General features: G+C 48.9%; 1 protein-coding gene across 4 annotated transcripts in view; it reads right to left on the bottom strand.

Moving 5' to 3' along the window:
* The window catches only part of NSD1 (nuclear receptor binding SET domain protein 1), a 1,891,114-nt gene that overhangs the window by 282,803 nt on the left and 1,586,257 nt on the right, over nucleotides 1-22,054 (bottom strand). For all 4 annotated transcript variants that reach the window (XM_069651497.1, XM_069651498.1, XM_069651496.1 and 1 more), the window contains exon 17: nucleotides 18,602-18,714. In XM_069651497.1, the coding sequence (XP_069507598.1) occupies nucleotides 18,602-18,714 (113 nt within the window). The remainder of the gene's footprint in view (nucleotides 1-18,601; nucleotides 18,715-22,054) is intronic.

Genomic DNA, 22,054 nt, shown 5'->3' with positions numbered 1-22,054 from the left:
TCTGGGTATCAGGTTCTCCTGGCCCAGTTCGGGGCAATTAGGATCATGGTTTTCCGGAATCTTCTCAACCTCCTGATCATTTGAGTAATAAGAAGGACTGGTGGAAACGCGTAAAGGAGTGGAAACTCCCAGCCCACTACGAACGCGTCTCCTAGAGCTCCTTTCGGGGGAAATTCCCTTGACCAGAACAGATCGCACTTTCTGTTGGTGCTTGTGGCGAACAGATCCACCTGAGGGGTTCCCCAAAGGGCAAAGATCTCTTGAAGGACTTCCTGAGCTAGCTCCCACTCGTGGGAGACTGTGCTCTGCCTGCTCAGAGCATCCGCTGTCAAGTTCTTCTCTCTAGCTAGGTGGACTGCCGATAGAGAGATTCCTTCCCGAATTGCCCAAAACCAGAGCTGCATTGCCTCTCTGCACAGTGGCAGTGATCCTACGCCTCCTCTTTTGTTGAGATAGTGCATGGCCACCGTGTTGTCCGTCATTATCAGGACATTCTTTCCCTGTACTGACGGCAGGAAAGCTTTCAGCGCTAGTCTGATCGCTCTCAGCTCCAATAGATTGATGTGTAGCCTGGACTCCGATGGAGACCAACGACCGCTGATGGTCAAGTCGTTGACATGGGCTCCCCACCCCGTGAGTGAGGCGTCTGTGACTACTGTTATCTCCGACCATGGTTGTCAAAACAGTTCTCCTTTCAAGATGTTCTCTGGATAGGCCCACCATTGAAGGTCGCGGGCTACCTTGTCCTGAATCCAGAGGAGATCTGTCATTCTCCCTGAGAATTGCGACCACCGAGTTCTCAGTGCCCACTGAAGAGATCTTATTCACAGGCGAGCCTCTGGCACAAGGAAGATGCAGGATGCCATGAGGCCTAGCAACCTCAAAAAGTCAAAGGCTGGGAGATGTTGGGCATTTTGAAATTTGTAGACCATCTGCAGAATATCTTGAGCCCTCACCTCTGGTGGTGAGGCTTTTCCCAGGGAAGTGTCCAGGACGCCTCCGATGAACTGGAGTCTCTGTGATGGTATCATCTGTGACTTCTTTAAATTGAGGGAGAAGCCCAGCTTGTGAAGGAAGTGGCAGACATAATCTAGCTGGATCCGAACTTGCTCCGAAGATACAGCTCTGATCAGCCAATCATCCAGGTAGGGGTAGACGTGGATCCTTCCCTCCTTAGACTTGCAGCCACTACCGACATTAACTTGGTGAAGACCCTCGGGCGGAGGTCAGCCCAAATGGCAGAACTCGAAATTGATAATGAGAGTCGCCAATTACGAACCTCAGGTATTTCCTGTGTTTGAGATGGATTGGCACATGGAAATAAGCATCCTGAAGGCCCAGAGATACCAACCAGTCCTGGAGCTGGAGGGCCTGAAGGATCTGAGAGAGAGTTACCATCTTGAACTTGTCCTTCCTGAGGAACTTGTTCAATTCTCGTAAATCCAGGATGGGTCTCAGTCCTCCATCTTTCTTTGGTATGAGAAAGTAGGGGGGAGTACCAGCCCTTGTTCCTGTCCGCTACAGGTACCGGTTCTATGGCACCTTTCTCTAGCAGGTCTATGATCTCCTGCAAGGGGAGCGGATCTGGAACTTTTAGAGAGCTGTGCCCGGTGGATGACTCTGAGGGTTGTGTAGAAAGGGTAGGCAGTAACCCTGGGCAACTGTCTCCAATGCCCAAGCATCTGACGTTATAGCCTGCCATTCCTTCAGATGGTGAGTTAAGCTGCCCCCTAAAGGTGTTTTGTGTGGAGAGGCCTCAGAGTGGTTTGTGGGCGGCTGATGCAGATGCCGAGGGTAAAGAGGCACCTGCTGCGGCTTTAGTACTTTTGACCTCGGGTAGGTCTTCTTTGGCCTCTTTGAGCCGGCTGTCCTCTGCCTTTCCCGAATGCGGAATAATAGCGAAAGGACTTTCCTCTTCCAGAGGTTCCTGAGGGGCGAAAAGTGGTTTGGCGGATTGCAGCTCCTAACGATTTTGCCGCTGCTTTAGATGTCTGCAACTTTTCCAGACTGTCATCAGCCTTCTTTCCAAATAACGAAGAGCCGTCAAAGGGCATATTCAAAAGTCTGGCCTGTACATCTGGAGCAAAGCCAGACTTTCGCAACCACGCATGCCTGCGGATTGTTGTACTTGCCGCCATGGCCCTGCTGATACTGTCGGCAGAATCGATACCAGTTTGAAGTGATTCGCACATGGCATCTTTGCCATCTTTAATGATGGCAAGGAAGGCTTCCTTTTCCTCTCCTTCGGGTATGCAGTCAGCCGCTGATGAAGCACACTCCCACAGTGTGTGACTGAACCTGGCGAGCGTACAGGTGGCGTTGATGGACTTCAACGCCATACTACAAGCAGAGAAGACTTTCTTCGCCATAGAATCGTACCTCTTGTCATCTCTATCCTGTGGGACAGTAGGGTAAGCGGTCCTACTGCTAGATGAAGTTGCCGATTGGACCACCAGGCTCTCTGGAGTCGGGTGTTTTGATCAGTATTCAGGGTCAGCAGCCGCTACCCTATACTTGGCTGACAATCTTTTATTGACCACAGGGATAACTTCAGGAGTTTCCCAATTAGATGTAATTTTCCTTTGTAAGGCTGCATGGAAGGGGACCACAGAGTCCTCCTGTCGACCTTTGTCTAATTTGTCTGTCAGGTCATCCTGTTGAAAAACAGGCAAAGGCGCAGACCAACCCATAAATTCAATAATTCTTGCCATAAGGGTTCTATTGGGTGTTTCGGCACGTTCCCCTGGGTCTGGCTTAACAAATTCCACTTCTGGGGAAGTGTCCAGCCCACTTGCCTCATGTAGTGACTCCTGTAGGTCCTTCAATCTTCTTTCCTCAGAGGTGAAATCCTCTGAAATAGGCAGTGTGGTCCTCTGCAACCCAATGTTTCCTGGTCAGAATCTTCCCCCTCTTCATAAATTGAATATAGTCCAGGGTACTCTGACCTCTGAAATGGTGTAAAACCCATCTCTAAGGCAGAAGGAGCCAAACTCGTCATTATTGGGCGAGAAAACGTCAATGTCGCTGATGCCGATGTGATCGGCTTCGAAGGCGCCGAGAATGGCGTCGAGAAGACTGGAAGAGGTCTCGAAGAACTCGAGAGGATCGGGATCCTACTCAAGGATGTCGACAACGGTCTCGGCGTCGAGAAAGAGCCCTTGGAACCACCGTTGGCTGTGGAGTAGCCTTGGTCTTCTCTTTCATCGGCGTTGATGTCGGCGTCGACGATGGCGCCGAAGAACCCTTCGAAGACGGCGCCGATCCATGCGTCGAAGGAATCTTCGATGACTGCGTCGAAGATGGTGCCTTCTTACCCGATGGCTCGTGTCGCTCTCGGGTGGAATGTTTCGCCGGGTGCAGCAACTCGCAGCGTTTTGCTTTTTTGGGTTTTTCACCCAGGGTATCACCCTCAGCTGTCTTCGAGGGGGTCGAGGCCGCTTTCTCGAAGACGCTTAACATTTTCTTTCTGAATTCCTCGCACTCAGCCTGAGAGTTATGTTTTGTGGGACAGGAGACCCTTTCTGGGGAAACAGAAGACAAGGAAGGGGATCTTCGACGTCTCTTTTTTTAGTGTCTCGATCTTGACGAATGATGGGAGCTACTTCGAGATCTAGAATGGGAATGTTTGACGGTGATGAGAGGAATGCCTCGACTTTTGAGGTGGTTTTGACTGACATACCTCTCTCGAGCTTCCCCTTGCGCTCCTTCAAGGCTTTCGCCGTCATGGACATGAGGTCCTCACACTCCGAACAATGGTGCTCGGCTCCCAAGCACCACAAGCAGATCCTGTGCGGATCCGTTATCGACATTTTTTTTACCGCAGTCTCGACATTTCTTGAAGCCGGATCGCGGTGGCGTCGGTTCCGATGAAGATGCCATCAAGAACGAGTTGGTATTTAATCGAGTAGATATAGAGGGTTATCCTGACTGAACTGAGCAACATCATTCCGAGGTCCCACAAAGCGCGGAAAAACGGAACTGAGCAACGGACGCAGCGCGTGGCTATTTATGGACATGGTGACGTCGGCGCCGATACGGTGGCCGTCGAGGGACATCGACTCGGTGGACGTCGACGCGCAGCACCCTCTACAGAAAACATTTCCGAGGCCAGCAAGCTGGAAACGTATTATCAAAGATAAGGAATACGTCGGAGGACACAATCCCTTTGAAATATATTATCTGCTATGCAACAGCGGCATCAATGTCCTATTCATCAAAGAAACATGGTTCGATGACCTCTACAAAAATCGCACTCCAAAGCTACCTACCCGACAACTTCAAGTGCACACAGTTAAACAGAAAGGAAAAAAGAGGAGGTCTTGCAAAAGCATTCAAGGAACACCTGAACATAAAAATAGACAAACTACTAAACATCAAAAAGTGTGAATCCCTAGTCCTTCACTTGACAGTAAATCGGAAAACAAACATAACATTCCGACTGGTCTACAAACCACCATCATACAACACAACATTCGGCACACACGATTGACGCAATCTTTGCCAACAAAAACCTTATCACTGCTGCACCACCAATACAGATACTCTGGAGCGACCACCTCATCATTCCATTTGTGATCAAGCTACCAATTGAAGCAGCCAAACCGCCCAATAAACGCCCAACTACCACAATAGGAAACTGGAAGACCATCAAAGAGAGCAACATAATAGCATGGGCGTAATTTTAGGGGGAACGGTGGTGTTTGTCCCCCCAACTTTCATGGCACACCATTTTTTCCCCATTCATATGGCTGGGGAACCTTTTCTTTAGATGCCATGTCCCCCCCAACATTTGCAGCAAAGTTACTCCACTGCATAATAGCACAACCTAAACTTAAAGCACCAACCACTAACCTGGACGTAGCCGGCCACGATGGAAAAACAGAGCTACTTCATTAATGGATTGCTGAAACAATCAACGGCATCTCCCCTGAAAAATCTTTCATCCCATCAAGAGCGAGCATTGGCAAAATGGTTCACACCATACTCGGCACCATGAAAAGGAACAATTAGCTCAAACTAGAATGGAGGAAAGAATTCGACCAGGCAAAGAGTACAATACCAGCGACAACTCCAATCATACAAAAAAGAAATCCAAAGGCCAAAAAGAAATACTATGACAACAGAATCACCAAAGCCACCAACATGGAAAAATAACTATTCAACATCATAAATGAAATGAGGGCCCGCCGGGCTGCAACAACACTCCGATACCTTCACAGAAACTACCAACGACCTCACGGACCACTTAAAAAAAGAAATCAGCATCATTCATCAAATCATACAAAGCAGACCAGTCAACCAAAACACAGAACCAAACCCGCCAAACATGAACCCACAGTATAAACTCCAAAGCTTCCCAAAAATATCAGTAGAGCCATTCGTCAAGCTATAAGACACTGCAACAAAGTAGGCTCCCCCATGGACCTCTGTCCTCCAGACATCTATGAATCAATCCTCACACAGGGCGCACCGCTGGAATACTACAGAAACATCTAACAGGGCAAGTACTGCGGTCATTCAAATCTGTACACATAAAACCACTCCTCAAGGACACGAGAGGCGACATGGAAGACCTCTCCAACTATAGACCGATTTCAAGCATTCCCTACCCGTCAAAACTGCTAGAAAGCTACATCTATAAATGAACACAGGAACATGTAGAAAAACACCAGCTGCTGAACCAGGCACAAGTCGATGACTTAAAGACAAACGCAGATTACAACACAAACTCTTCCCTGATACTACTCACCTCTCCGTGGCTTTCGACACGATCAAACATGAGATCCTCATCAAGAGAACAGAAGAAATAGGAATAACAGCCTCAGCCCTACTCTGGATTAAATCACTCCTATTGAATAGAATGGAAACTGTCTGGATAAAACCCTTTGAATCTGTTATGCGGGTAATCACCTGTGGAGTACCACAAGGATCATCCCTATCCCCACTGTTCTTCAATATCTACCTGAACCCCCTAATCAAGATTATCAAAAAACAAAGACTCATGTGCTAATACTACGTAGACAACACACAAATCTATAAAATAGAAGGAGGAAAAGAAGAGAACAGAACGCTGGGAGAATGTTTCAAAGAACTCTATGACTGGATAAACAAACAGCCTCAAACTCAACCCAGGCAAGACAAGAAGTCATGGTTATATCCAAAAACATCTAGACCATTTGGTCCACAGAGCTAGGAACAGCACCCACACCATGGTAAAGAGACAGAAACCTTGGAATCCCAATGGACAACGTGCTAACATTAGAACCACAAGTAAACGCAGTAATCAAGAAATGCTTCTTCCTCCTACACTCGATAAAAGAATCCGACCTTTCCTGTCCTTCACTCATAGAACACTGACAATCATCGCCCTCATCATGTTAAGAATGGTCTACTCAAAAATCCTTTACCTTGGAATGTCAGAACACCTGACGAAGAAACTGCAACAGATCCAAAACGCAGCAGCCATACTCCTGCTTAAACTATCACAAAGGGACCACATAGACCAGCGCTAAAAATGCTACACTGGCTGCCAATCGAACAAAATATCACACTCAAAACGATGCGCATAACACAGAGCAGAATTCCTACAAAAGAAAACCATTTACCAACCGACAAGAACACTCACATCAAGCAATGACATCTGCCTGGAACCAAAAAACGTGGGGGATCCTCTTTCTCCAACCAGAAAGCAAAAACATGGAACACACTTCCGAAAGATATATGCAGTACAAAGGACCACCTAAAATTCAGGAAACTACTCAAAAACTGGCTCTTCACCTCAGAACCGGATGGAATCCACTAACAGACACCAGTGGAAATAGAACATGCCGGAAACAAGCGCACGTGGCAAGAAGTAACAGGTGAAGGAGAAAACCCATGATTCACCATCTCTCAAGCGGCCACCAAGCCAAAACCCTGTGCGCTAGGCAAAGCCCAATGGACAGGGACCCTAGCTTAAAACGAAAGAACACTAATCATTAATCATTAACTAGCACCCAACAGAACAGGGAGCTCTTAAGATTCAGAGGGAGAAGACTGCACACCAGAGCTTATGGAGGTAAGGGGATGCAGACCTCCCTGTCAACCAAAGAGGAACTCCCAACCATAGCGATCTCAACCTTGGGGAGGGGAGGCCCTCACCACCTTCCCGCCCACAGAGCAGCAGACGATCACAGAGACATGCTACCGCCTTAGGCAGAACCAGACGAATGAATCGCCAAAGGAACGCTCCTGCAGAAAGCAAGGGCAGGGACGCCCAATCCACAAATCCAAAATAACGAGGTAACCCCACTAACCCATCCGCTAAAAAACCTCAACTCTCTGCTTACACCTCTCACACGCTAAACAAACAACCACTTTCTCGCACAGCAAACCGCACACACTACACTACAACAACAAAACAAATCACACAAAGTCTCGCACAACAGCACATGAGAGTCTATCGATTCGTAAAGCACACCCATGCTCAGTGAACAGTGTTAACTGAACTGAAGCTGCCAACAAGACATCACCAATCTCACTCTACCTTTATACCGTTACACCCTACTAACCTTCTCTAGCCTCTTACCTTTCAGATCCGCCAGGGGACCACTCCGGTGGTGATAGTGCACAGTACAAATGTCCTTTAACATTAAAATATATATAGGGTTTTCGCCAAAGTGCTGTACATAAACATATTTACATACAATTGTCACCCAGCCAAAGTAGATACTCATTTATCGACCTCAGAAGGATGAAAGGCCAAGTTGGCTTTGCTGGGATTCAAAAATGTGACCTGCAGATCTCTTAAACATTTCAGCGAGAGTTGAGCCTGCTGAAATATCTTACCAGTGCATGATGCATCAAGATGCATCTGTGGTGTGCATGAATATTAATGTGTGAAAGAAGGTTTTTCACAAATGCAATTACTAGGTTGAAACCAGACATCTTTGCTACAGAACTGTTTTGTTGTGTTCTTTTTATTTTAGTAATGTTCTGGTTACCTTTCACATACTATTTACCCTCTTGCTAAGGTTAATTATTTTTACTCTTACAATTGAATTTACATTCTAATTATTAAAAAAGTGTGTACATTACTGCCACCTCAAAACCTTATCTGGGGCACAGATGGGTATGCAATGTCTACTTTAAACGTCCATTTAACCTTAACATGCAATCAATGTTGTAAATGGTACTATAAATGGTCAGCTGCATCAAGGCCCTTGCTCAAGGGTGAGGGGTTGTCATTACAACAATCATAGTGGTCAAGAGCCTCTTTCAAATCTTCAAAACTAAACTACACTTAAAACATTCAAATCGTGCCTCTCTAGTCAGCACATGCACTGTTACAAAACAAAAATGAAATGGTTACATTTCTAATGAAATTGAAACTCACTTACTTTAGTAGTAATCCAGATGCATAGCTGTTTTATATAGCGCTTCATGCAGGGTTCCTTTAACTTCTAAGCAGTGCGATTATTACAACCTCGGTCGATAGTTTAGTGACCTCTGAAGGATCTAAGAGTAACTCAGGCCCACCACCATTTGACCATGAGATTAGATCTAGATTTTAGCATTTAGCACTTGCCTCTCTGTGCCATAGCATCACAACACACTAGCATGCCATTAAGTAGAACTAGCTCCGGTAAATGCAGAATTCTACCATCAAACCTCAAAACACAAAATACAAGTCATGTTTGCTTTACTGTGTAATTGGCCAGGCTTGCCTGCATCTTAACATTTCAAATATATACAGAAGAGATACAATGTGCAAGAAAAATGAAAATCATACTTATCCACCTAGAATATTAGCATCACTTTCTGTAACATGCTTTAGGAAATTAACCAGGTGAATAGTGGTTGGGAATTGGTACACAATTCATGTGTTATAAGGCCGACTTCCTTCTAATTATGGTTTAGTAACCTACAATGTGAGGTTTTTCTGATTCTGGAAGCAGAGTTAGCCCACTTATTTGAATAAGTAGCTATCAATGCTATATTAATTCTATCTGTGAGGAGCTTGCACTGCAGAGGCAATTAACTGTTTCTGTCCTATGTGGGTGGTTCTCCCACTGCTAGCAAGCTATTCCATGTGAAGGGAGATTGGATCACTTAGCCCCTTGCTCTGCAAGTTCTTTGTGAGGGGAATTTGGACTGTCGAGGCCTATGCTGTTCCCTTTCTATGCAAGTCTCCTTTTAATTTGGGACCCTTCATTTACCTGTTCAGTGTGGGAGTGCTTGCACAACTCCATCAATTGCAGTTTCATCTATATGCAAGTGGAACGTCTACTGCTGTGACCTTATCTGTGTTAATCCTGTACGTTTGGGACCCACAACATTCCGGTTCCATTTGAGGAAAGAATGATCTACTGAGGCCCATGACATACTGACACCACCCCCATTATTCTTGGCACCCATCCAAATGGGTTGCTTTTCTACCGGAGCCTGGCCAGCCATGCTAAGCTTTTTTCAGCCAAATGCAGACACGCATAATCGTGCCCCATGACCTCAAACACTCTGGACTTCGGTCCTCCAAGCACATTGAAACTCTAAGAATGGTAAAACTGGCGCTGTACAATACAATACCCTTTCTATATTGGGGAGTGTGCACTCCTGAAGAATACGTTGCACCTGTTCTATGTGAGGGGAGCTTCTACTGCAGAGACCCATTCCTCGTCTGTTCTGTGTTGGAATCTTCTATCCTTGCTTTGCCATGCATGGATTCACTCCCAACTGTTCTACATGATGAAAGTTTGCATTGCTGTTGTCCTGATTTGCCTTTTTTGTTTGTGTGAGGGAAGCCTGAACGGTTACTACTCAAGCTGTCCTGTTGTGCGAGGGAAGCGTTAAGCAGCTAAGGCTGCTGTTGTAACTATTCTTTGCATGCAGGGGAAGCACACACTGTTAGTGCTCATATGTTCCATTTGTGAGAGGCTGATTGGGCTTGTGCACACTGTGTGTATGCACATTTGAGAGAAATCTTTTCTTTCATGATGTAGACCACATGATAATGATGTTCATACGGTTAACCTTTTGCAGGTGTCGGCTGCATGTCACATATGTTTTGGTCTCTTGTGAAGGAGAAAACTCACTTTACTCCCTTAAAATTACATTTGCTGTCTCAGTTTAAAAATAGGGTGTAACATACTCCTACCTCAAAATATTTACTGGAGCACAGTGGCAGTGACCATAAACAAGCTCCTTTTCCTTGCTAGCGAGACCCAAAGTGAACAAGCTCTAAAGCACACCTAAACACATCCCTAAATATTGGGCTAGGGCCACATGATTTCCTGAAATTAATAGGCGGTTGGGACCCTTATGTCCTGGTTTTGATCAATTATATGAAGGAGAATCCCCACTAAATGTATTCAATGACAAGGATAATGTACTCTTTCCAAAATTGAGAGGTTCCATTTCACACAACTAACACTGATTTACCAAGTCAAGGAGAAGGGAAGGAACAAGTTACTTACCTGTAACTGTTGTTCTCCAGCATGGGTCTGGCATGGATTCACATGCTCATGAATACTCCCCGTCGTCGAATCCTCGGTAAAGAAAAAATCAGTATCAGTTTGGTTACTACTACGAAAGACAGATCAGAAACGAATCACTGATCTCTGCGTCATACTGACCACAGCCAATGACTGCCCTCTACCTAAGCCCCGCCTCTGGCACCCATCTTCAGATTTGGTAGCACGTGAAGTGGCAGTATGACCAAGTGAAGAGCCGCAGAGGGGTAGGCGGGAGGGTTCGCATGTGAATCCATGCCAGACCCATGCTGGAGAACAACAGTTACAGGTAAGTAACTTGTTCCTTCTCCAGCATGGGGTCTGGCATGGATTCACATGCTCATGAAAAAAGAATACATAGCAGTACACACATGCACAACCACGGGAGGTGGCAAAGGCACAACATTAAGCATTACATCAAACTCAACATTAAGCAATTCTTACCTCCTCACCAGGCTCTCCTTAGGCGAACAGGTTGCGCAGCACTGCTTGGCCGACCCTGGACTCCTCCCTGGAATCCCGATCGACGCAGTAGAATTTCGTGAAGGTGTGCGTCGACCTCCACGTAGCAGCCCTGCAGATGTCCAGCAAGGGCACACCAGATAGGAACGCCGTGGTAGCTGCGATCGCTCTGGTGGAATGGGCTCTCGGACGGCCAGGCAGCGGTCGGTTTGCCAACCGATGACAGTACATGATACAGCCGGAGAGTCATCTGGAAATGGAAGCATTCGAGAGAGCCTTCCCATGATTGACAGGTCCAAAGTTCACAAAGAGTTGTGACGTCTTCCGGAAACACTTCGTGCGGTCCACGTAGAACTTCAGGGCTCTAGCCACATCCAGCGAGTGCAAAGTCCTTTCAGCCGGCGACGGGAAGAAAACAGGCAACACCAAGGGTTCGTTGAGGTGGAAGTCCGACGGCACCTTGGGCATGAAGGAGGGGTGCGTCCTGAGCACTACCCTCGTGTCGTGAAAAGTCAAGTACGGGGCCTTGCAGGAAAGGGCCTGGATCTCTCCCACCCGTCGTGCGGAGGTGATGGCCACAAGAAACGCTGTTTTCCACGACAAGAACTTCAACGGAGCCAAGTGCAGAGGCTCGAACGGAGGTCCCATGAGCTTGGTCAGCACCACGTTGAGCTCCCACGCCGGGCCGGAGCCTTCACCGGCGGGAACGATCTGAACAGTCCCTTCATGAACTCTTTCACCAGACGATGAGACCACAAAGACGTCCGCCCCGTGGTTCTGGTGTATCGGGAGATCACAGCAAGATGAATCTTGATGGACGCGTGCGCCAGTCCAGCCTTGGCCAGCGTCAGTAGGTACGGCAGTACTTGGGGAGCAGTAATCCGTAGAGGGTTAATCTTCTGTGCGTGGCACCAGACAGAGAACCTATTCCATTTGTGTCTGTAGCATTTAAGAGTTGAGGACGCCCTGGCCTTTGTAAGAACCTCTCTGCAGTCGGCCGGTATGTCGTATCCTCCAAACTCTAACGCTGCAGGAGCCAGGCCTGCAAGTTCAGGGACTTCGGGTCGTGATGGAGGATGGTGCCTCCTTCCCTGGAGAGAAGATCCGCGTCCACTGGCAGCTTGATTGACGGGGACGCTGACAAGTCTAGAAGGTCCGGGAACCATATCTGCCTCGGCCACGCAGGTGCGACGAGGATCATCCTGCACCGTGACCTCTTGAGCTGGTTGATGAGCCGGATCAGCAATGGCAATGGAGGGAACGCATATAGAAACAGGCCCTCCCAGGGGAACGAGAAAGCATCGCCCATGCTCCTCGGCTGGGGAAACCTGCTGGCGAACCTCCGGCACTTGGAGTTTGTCGCCGTCGCGATCAGATCGATCTGGGATGTGCCCCACCGTCGGAAGAGGCGATCCACAAGATCCTGTCGTAGTTCCCACTCGTGGCACGAGCGCAGTTCCCTGCTGAGTGAGTCGGCTATGGTGTTTTTTATCCCTGCCAGATGAAACGGCACCAGAAACATCCCTTGGGCGACGGCCCAATGCCACAGATCCTGCGCCTCCCTGGACAGGGCTGGGGACCTGGTTCCGCCCTGTTTCCTGATGTAGAACATGGTGGTGGTGTTGTCGGTGAAGATCCTCACCACCTTGCCCTTGAGGGACGGAAGGAAGGACCTGAGGGCCCAAAACACTGCACGGAGCTCCAGGACGTTGATATGGAGGGACTTCTCTGTCGGGAGCCAAAGGCCTCTCGCGTGCAGATTTTCAGTGTGCGCTCCCCACCCTTCCAGGGAGGCATCCGTGGTCATTGTCTCCTGGTGGCCGGGGGTCTGGAAGTCCATGCCCGCCGTCAGATGTGCGCGGGTGCCCCACCACCGGATCGCTCATCGGAAACTCTCGTCGAGTGTGATCCTCTCCTCGAAGCTGCCTGTCGTCTGGATCCAGAGCGTGTCCAGGAACTCCTGCAACGGGCGCATCCGGAGCCTGCACAGGAGGATGAGGTAAATGCAAGAAGACATCATTCCGAGGAGGGACTTGATGGACCTCACTCTGGCCGCGTCCGCAACCAGCATCCGCTGCACCTTGCCCAAAATGGCCCTCGTCCTTTCCTCCGACGGATAGGCCAGAAGCGACACTGTGTCGAGCTTCGCTCCCAGAAACAGCGTGTCTTGCGCGGGCACCAGGTGGGACTTGGCGTAGTTTATGGAGAATCCCAGGTCCGTGAGAAGTTGGACGGTCCTTGCCGTGTGCTCCACGGCGAGCTCCTTCGTCTCCGCTCGGATGAGCCAGTCGTCCAGGTAGGGGTAGACGTGGATCCCCTCTCGGCGCAGCTGCGCCGCCACCGGTGCGAGGCACTTGGTGTACACCCTGGGTGCCGATCTCAGTCCGAAGGGACGGGCTCTGAACTGATAGTGACGCCCTTGGACCACGAACCTGAGAAACTTTCGGTGTCCCTTTAGGATGGGAATATGGAAGTAGGTATCCTCCAAATCCAACGACGACAGGAAATCGCCCTCCTCCAGCTGACCCAGGACGTGTTGGAGGGTGACCATACGGAACTTCTGTGCCTTGATGAATTTGTTCAGTCGTAGGTCCAGGATGGGACGCCATCTTCCCGTCTTCTTCTTCACGAGGAAGTATCTTGAGTAAACTCCGGAGCCCCGAAGCCTCTTTGGGACGAGCTCGATGGCGCCCTTCCTGAGCATCGCCTTTACCTCCAAGAGAAGTTGAGGGACGTGATGTTCTTTCCTGGCCACAGGGGGGACGCGCGGGCACCTCTTTAGAAACTCGAGCGCGTGATCCTGGGCTAGGGCGTCCAGCACCCAACGGTCAGTGGAGATGGACTCCCACACGCTGACGAAGCTCGCCAGCCGGCCTCCCACCGGGGTGCTTCGGTGGGGGCCCGACCCCACGGCCGGTTCAGTCCTGCTTCGACGAGGCTTTGCCGCCTTGACCTCTTTGGCGACGACTGCGGGGTCCGCCTGACTTGCCTCGTCCCCTGTACGCTTCCTGCGGGCCGCTTGACGGTAGGTGGAAAATCCGCCGCCGGAACCTTTGGAGGCACCCTGTTTGCCTCCGCCGCTCCGAAAGGGCGGCCGCCGTTGCTGGAGAACCCCAAGAGCCCGGGCCGTCTCCGTGTCTGCCTTGATGGCTTGAAGGGAATCGTCCACTGTCTTCCCAAACAGGTTGTTTCCGTCGAACGGCATGTCCAAGACTCTGGTCTTCACGTCCTGATGGAAGTCAGTAGCCTTGAGCCATCCACGCCGCCTAAGGCACACCCCGTTGCCCAACTGGTGAAATCCAGTGTCAGCAATGTCCGTCGCAATCGTAATGGCGTGGTACGACGCCACCTCTCCTTCCTGCAAGATCTCTAGGGCATCCACCCTCTTGTCGTCCGGTAGGAAGTCCAGCAGGGGGGCCAGTTTGTACCACAAATCCCTGTCGTAGCGGGCTACGATAGCCAAGGCGTTGGCCGCCTTAATCGTCGTCGCTGCAGACGAGATGACCCTGCGTCCCATCGTATCCAATTTTTTTCCCTCGCCGTCCGGCGGGGAGGTCGACGTAGAGGCCACATCCCCCCCGCTTTCTTCCTGGCCGCCGCGGAGACGACCGAGTCCGGGGTCGGCTGTGCCCGAAGGCACAAGGGGGCCGCGTCCGGGACCCGGTACTTCTTCTCATACCGATCCCTTCTAGCCGGCGTCGTGGATGGGTTCTTGAGGAGGGCGAGGCCCTCATCCCAAATATCATCCAGTAGAGGTACGGAGAGGACCATCTTCCTCTTGGCCTCGCGCCGTTGATAAAGGAAACCTTCCTTCTTCTTCTCTTCCGGGCAGAGCTGGAAAAGCTCGGATGCCCTGGCGATCATGGAGTGAAACGATCCAATCTCGTCGGGCGGGGAAGCCCGGGTGGGAGGTGACGACGGCAGATCCTCGTCGTAAACCTCGTCGTCCGTACCCGTCGCGGCCGTGTCAGTCCCCGTATCATCCCCACGAGTCGTGGACGGGGAGGAGGGCTGAACAGGGTGCGATGGCTGAAAAGGAGGCGGAGGATGAATCCTTCTTCTCTTAGGGGGAGGGCTCCCAGAAGGGCCTGGCTCCGGGTCCCCCGTCGGGAGCGGTTCCTCCGCTGGTGGTAACGGCAGTCTCGTCCTTATCTCCGAGCATAAGGACTGTATAGCCAACAAAATGGCCGCCGAGTTGTCTTGCGGCACTGGTTGAGGGGATTCCGACGGGCGGTCAGGGGCCCCGTCGGCACCCTCGACGTTATCGTCGTCTCCCACGTCGGGGTCCCTCCCGACGGGCTGGTCTTCTTCCACGCCAACGCCGTGGCTTAAGACTTCGATCAGCTCTTCCTCAGAGGTTGATGCCGAATCCACGACGACCTCCTGCCCCCCCTTTTTCTTCTCCGTCGGAGGTTTCACGGGGGTCCTGTCGATGGGCATAAAAGAGGACTCCCTCCGCGGTGGAAGGGAGACTCTGAGCCCCGAGGTCGCCACCACTGGTGTAGCCTCCACAGGCTGAGCCAGGGCCGCCGCGACTGTCTTGATAGAGGCCTTGGCCGGATGGATTAAGGCTTTCACCACCTTAGGTGCGCTCACCGCCTTCTCCTTGGGGTGAGGGTCACTGCCTCGCTCTCCCTCCGATGGGGCCTTTGAGCTCGACCGGGGCCTCTCCAGGAGCTTCGCCGGGTGCTCGGCCTTCCTCTTACCCGAACCAGAGCGTTGGCTCGTTGATGGTGCCGGGGAGGATGCGCCCTGCCTGGCGCCCGTAGAGCCCGACCGTTCGGCGCTCCCGGTGCCAGCGGACTCGCGGTGCTTGGCCTTGTGTTGGACCCCCGTCGCCGGGGCGTCCTCAAAGGTCTTAGAAGACCGCTCGGATTTCTTCTTCTTCTTCTCGCCGGACGGGCTCTTCCCTTCCAGCCAGTTGGCGAGACGTTGATGGCGGTCCTTCATGGTCCACTACGACATATTGCCGCAAAACGCACAGTCCTTCTCCACGTGCGTCTTGTCCTCATGTAGGCAGTACAGACAAAAGGAGTGTTGGTTCTCCTTAAAGACGTTCTGAAGCTGGCATCCAGGGCAGACCCTGAACAGCTTTTCCGGGCGTCGAGCTTCCCTTCTCCTGGGCCATGTTCGAGATGGGCCTGAGAAACTTCTGGAGTCCTCCAAAAGCGTGGCTCGACGAAATCTTCACCCTTGAGGGGCGTAGACGAATCCGACACGGGTCCCCGTTGATCGGATGAAGAGACGGTGGAGCTTCAGGCTCTTTTTGACCGAAAAATCAAAGTTTTTGAGGAAAAAAACTTGAAAAATAGCACTAACGCTTGAGAGCAATAGCACGAGGATCCCAACACTTGGACGTGCGGTAAAAATCTGAAGATGGCTGCCAGAGGCAGGGCTTAGGTAGAGGGCAGTCATTGGCTGTGGTCAGTATGACGCAGAGATCAGTGATTGGTTACTACTACGAAAGACAGATCAGAATCGAAACTGATACTGATTTTTTCTTTACCGAGGATTCGACGACGGGGAATATTCATGAGCATGTGAATCCATGCCAGACCCCATGCTGGAGAACTTGTAATTACTTGGGTCTAGCTCTCACTCTGATGGATGGAGCAGGAGGCGAATATTTATCCTATACAGTAAATTCAATTATGCAGATTCTGATGCTTGAGATCTAAACAAGACTATGTGTTCCACTAGGAATGAGGATGTTGGAGTAGTCCTATAAATGCATCTGTTAGGGCAAACATTCTTCATCAACCTGTACAATCGTGGACAAGTGTTCCTAAGAAATATGATTTCGCTGGTATTTTACTCCTCAAAGGTTAAGATCTATTTTCATATTTCCAAGTTGTCCATGACTGTTGGGGAGGTGGGAATTTTGACTAACATGTGATGGGGTGGATAATAAAACAAACATGTTGAAGAGAAATATTGGCTACAGTAAAGAAGATCATGGAGTTGCAGATTTCTATGAATACCCTTGTGTTAGGCGACTGATGACAAAGGACAAAACACAATGTTGGACCACTCTGTAAGGTTGACCACACAGTTGTTAAACATGGCCAAACAGTTGTCGAAGACTGTACATTGGTCGAAGGACCAACAAACGCGGTGTGGTGGTTAAAAGTATGGAAAGCCATAGCAATGAACAAAACCGCCATTCCACTAGGCCGCCACCTTGCTAAGTATTTCAGAACAGTTGTAATTTAAAGAATAACAAGTTGAGGGTGAGTCATTCAGGCTAGCTACTGAAAAAAATATCTTTATTATGACCAGAGAATGTGCACAAGAAATCAATTAAATTGATAAATGAAGGCGAAAGAAGGTAAGATGCTTGAGTAATTGTGGCAGTTTAATCTATAAAGCAGGAAACTGATTAAGCTGTGATGAGTGGCCTTTTGCTGGGATAGAATAGTTACCCGTTTCACATGTTATCTACCAATGAACGCAAAAAATGAAATGGAGTTTAAAAATGACAAGATTGAAAATGCAGTCCGCTGGGGAAGGAGACTGTCAAAACTATTGATATGGTGAAAAAGGAAGTGATGCTGGGGACAAGTGTTGTTCTTTAGACAGATGTTCATATAATGCACACCTGAAATGAGTGGATCCGATTGTCTGTTTTACTGAAGTTTAAAATATATATTTTTTAAAATATAATGAACACAAAGGCTTGCTCTCCTAAATGTGGGAACGCTGAGGTAAAGGCCCATAACACTGAATGTGCAGTTTGTATATTCACAGAAAGTGTCCAGTTGCACTCAGGCCAAACTTTTAACAGTCCTTTATCCAATGCAAATAGAACAGCAAAAGGAGGCTTAGAAATGTCATCATTAAGTAATTCTTGCATAACCTTACTGGTGTCAACCCTTACCACACAGTTGTTGGTAGGTACTCTGGGACCAACAGGTTATATAGGGGACCCCAAACTAGGCATTTGTTTTATTTTTCCTCCCCCTCCTTTAGAGAAAACGATCCAGATCTCTGCTCTGTAGCATAGGACATCCAACAGCAATGGCAAGGAACAGAAGTCCATTTTGTCCTATTTTACAGAATTCCGCAGTCGGAAAAATGGAACCATAGCTATTGCTTGGGGGGGGTGGAGACTGCTTAACATTGTCTAAGCTAACAAGAACTGCTAATGAAAAGGGATTTCTGTTGTGCTTAAGCCGTGGCTAAGAGCGATTTCTTGACAATGAACGGCCAACTACTCATGAAGCACTATGCTCTTTCATCGCAATGACAAACCAGCCACTGTGGACGCAACCAGTTCATGTTGGATATATTTAATCTAAGAAACCCTTCATTTTCTGAATCTGGCTGTGCAGAGACTAGCTGCGGATCTATCAAGAGAACTATAAAGTTAAAATGAATGGAAGCACGGCAGCAGCCAGTCTCTGTAGCTTGGCGAAGGCAAGATAAATGCTGACCCCTCCAGGACAAGCCCTCCTTGAACCCTGGACACTGTTGTATTAGCCAATTTATACAGTACAGTCACTAAGAACGACATACAGAAAGCAATGCAAACTTCCTCCCTTAAGTTTGCAGGTGTTGATTGTAGAGCCCACAGCATGCACTCAACAAGCATCAAAATAATGCCCACCAAACCCATAATGAGGAGGTACTTTCTGAAAATTAAATGCACTTACCCTGATGTGTTTGTATGGTGGTGGTTTCTTGTCATTCTTTTTGTCTTCCTGCTGCTGTCGAATCTCCTTCTGAGCCCGCAATTCTTCAAACCTGGCAGCAGCTTCCTGTAGTGCTGAAGAAGTTTCCAAATTCCGTAAATCATAACAAAATAATGTCCAATGATAACACTATCCCTTAATCCTTAGCCTGAACAAAGGTATACTTTAGTGGAAACAATTCTGCAACTTTTTAAGTTCTTTCAGACTAATAGTTATTTTTTTAAAAATCATAACAGGAAAGGGAGAGTAGAAGCTGCAAGTAATGTTTGGAAAGAGCCAAGAGCCTAAGGAAATACTCATGCTCAACTCTTATAACCCTTAGTCCCACTATAAGGAATGACAAACATTACTTGCCCAATAATCGTCTTTATGATGCTTGTGTCCGTTAAGAATCATATGCCATGCATATTCCACCGGGATTGGTAAAGATTAATGCAAGTTGTTGCCTTCCAAAGACAAAATAGGTGTTGACAGGGGGGTTCCTGTCATACTAGCACTACCCTACGTGTAGAGGCGCCTATACTGGCTTTCGGTGTCCAAAGCCTTACATAGTTTTCCCCGTCTGGTGAAGTTTGGCTTAGACTTAATGTCATAGGTTTATCAACACTCTCCTGTTTTTCCTTTCTATACATAGTGTCAGGTGTAAGAATTTTAGGAGGCCATCCTAGTTATGATAAAAAGGGAGCTCTGGGAGGTTAGCCAAAACCCAAACAAGTTATGTGGATGAGCAACGAAGGCTTAGTGTCAGGAGAGTGTCAATTGGGTTAAGTTCCCTCAATGAGTTCAGACAGAATAGCACACAATAATTCAATTTCAACTGTCTGTTATAAAAACAGTTATTTAAGGACTTTTGAACATACTGAAAAATGAAACTGACAAAGTGACATCAGACAACACCATATAAAACAAATGAACAAGTTACTTCTTACCTTGTAACGTTCTTTCGACGGGATGTTCCTCCGACGTATTCCTCATCTTAGATATATCCTTCCAGCTCTGCTGGCCTCGGAAAATTTTTTCTCCAGAGGGCGCTGCGCGTCGACGTCCCTCGAGTCGATGACCCTCGACAGCCGCCGTATCGACGCTCGACGTCATCCTGCCTATAAAGGCCGCGCGCAGCGTCCGTTGCTCAGTTCCGTTTTGTAGCCCACAGTATTACTGTTTGGACTAGACTAATCACCCTGAAGGAGCGTAAGCTGCAACAACAAGGGAAGTAAAACTGCGGGGATGGATGGGAGGGTCGATGAGGAATACGTCGGAGGAACATCCCGTCGAAAGAACGTTACAAGGTAAGAAGTAACTTGTTCTTCGAAGGGATTGTGTCCTCCGACGTATTCCTCATCTTAGATAGGCTCCCATAGCAGTATTCTATATTCGGAGGAGGGAGTACTGACTTCCCGCTGTCTTCTATTGGTGAATAGAATGCAGTACAGCCCTTCCAAACCTAGTCTCTTGACTAGAGGAAGAATCCAGATTGTAAAACCGTGTAAAGGTATGGACAGACGACCATGTAGCGGCCGCACATATGTCTTTAATCGGCACGCCTCTTTTGAGGGCCGATGAAGCTGCAATACCTCTGGTCGAATGAGCCCTAAGGTTTTGAGGGGGCTCTTTCCCTGCCAGTTTATAACATTCCAGAATGGCTAGAATGATCCATCTGGAAATGGTCTGCTTAGTTATTGGTAACCCCAGCTTGTGACCTGCGTAGCCTACAAACAGCTGGTCTGCCTGTCTTATCCTGGCTAGTCTACTAATGTAAAAACTTAAAACCCTCCTAGGGTCTAGTCTGTGTAACCTCTCTTCCTCTTTCCCCGGGTGAGGAGGAGGATAGAAAGATGGGAGGATAATCTTCTGAGAGATATGGAATTCAGAGACTACTTTTGGGAGGAAATTAGGCTTCACTTGCAGGACAACTTTGTCTTTGTGAAAGATTGTATGAGGGGGTTTACAAGAAAGAGCTTGTAATTCGCTCACCCTTCTAGCAGATGTAAGTGCTATTAATAAAACAGTCTTAAGGGTAAGGAATCTTAACGAACAAGAATGGAGAGGTTCGAAAGGTGTCCCCATCAGGAAAGTTAATACTAAGTTTAAATCCCATAGGGGAACTTGGAATGGTCTTGGGGGATAAACATTGGTTAACCCCTTTAGAAACTGTATTACCAAGGGTAATTTGAAATAGGATGGTTCCTCCGCAGTACGCTTAAAGATGGATAGCGCTGCGAGATAGCCCTTAATGGTGCCAACTTGAAGGCCTGAATTTGCCAAATATAGTAGGAAGGACAAAACCATTGGTGTACCACATGAAAATGGGTCGATATTCTGTTCTCTACACCAGCTGCAAAATCTGTTCCAACGGCAGCGGTATAAAGACTTTGTTGCTGGCCTCCTTGCCGAAAGCAACACCTCCATAACATCATCAGGGAGGTCCCAATCCTTGTACCTCAGCCGTTCAGAAGCCAAGCGTGAAGATTGAGGGTTTTGATGTCTGGATGGAGAACCTGACCTCCCTTCTGTGAGAGTAGGTTCTCTCTGAGAGGAAGTCGAAATGGAGGGCAGATGGACAAGTCTAGAAGGTCCGGGTACCACGTTCTCCTGGCCCAATCCGGGGCAATTAGGATCATGGTTCGCCGGAATCTTCTCAACCTCCTGATCATTTGAGGAATGACAGGGACCGGTGGGAACGCGTACAGAAGCGGAAACTCCCAGTCCACTATGAACGCGTCTCCCAGAGCTCCTCTCGGAGGAAATTCCCTTGAGCAGAACAGGTCGCATTTCCTGTTTAGGCTGGTGGCGAACAGATCTACCTGAGGGGTTCCCCAAAGGGCGAAGATCTCTTGAAGGACTTCCTGAGCTAGCTCCCACTCGTGAGAGACTGTGTTCTGCCTGCTCAGAGCGTCCGCTGTCAAGTTCTTCTCTCCGGCTAGGTGAACTGCCGATAGAGAGATTCCTTCTTGGATTGCCCAAAACCAGAGCTGCATCGCCTCTCTGCACAGGGATAGTGATCCTACGCCTCCTCTTTTGTTGAGGTAATGCATGGCCACCGTGTTGTCCGTCATTATCAGGACGTTCTTCCCTTGTACAACTGGCAGGAAAGCCTTCAACGCAAGTTTGATGGCTCTCAGCTCTAACAGGTTGATGTGTAGTCTGGACTCCGATGGAGACCAACGACCGCTGATGGTCAAGTCGTTGGCGTGGGCTCCCCACCCCGTGAGTGAGGCATCCGTGACTACTGTTATCTCCGGCCAGGGTTGCCAAAACTGTTCTCCTTTCAGAATGTTCTCCTGACAGGCCCACCACTGAAGGTCTCGAGCCACCCTGCCGGGAACCTGAAGAAGATCTGTCATTCTCCCTGAGAATTGTGACCACTGAGTCCTCAGTGCCCACTGGAGGGATCTCATTCTCAGGCGAGCCTCT

The sequence above is a fragment of the Ambystoma mexicanum genome, chromosome 3p, assembly GCF_040938575.1.
Source record: "Ambystoma mexicanum isolate Mex_15411 chromosome 3p, UKY_AmexF1_1, whole genome shotgun sequence".
Lineage (NCBI taxonomy): Eukaryota > Metazoa > Chordata > Amphibia > Caudata > Ambystomatidae > Ambystoma > Ambystoma mexicanum.
Note: the sequence above shows the minus strand (reverse complement) of the source record. Positions and strands in the feature narration are given on the sequence as shown.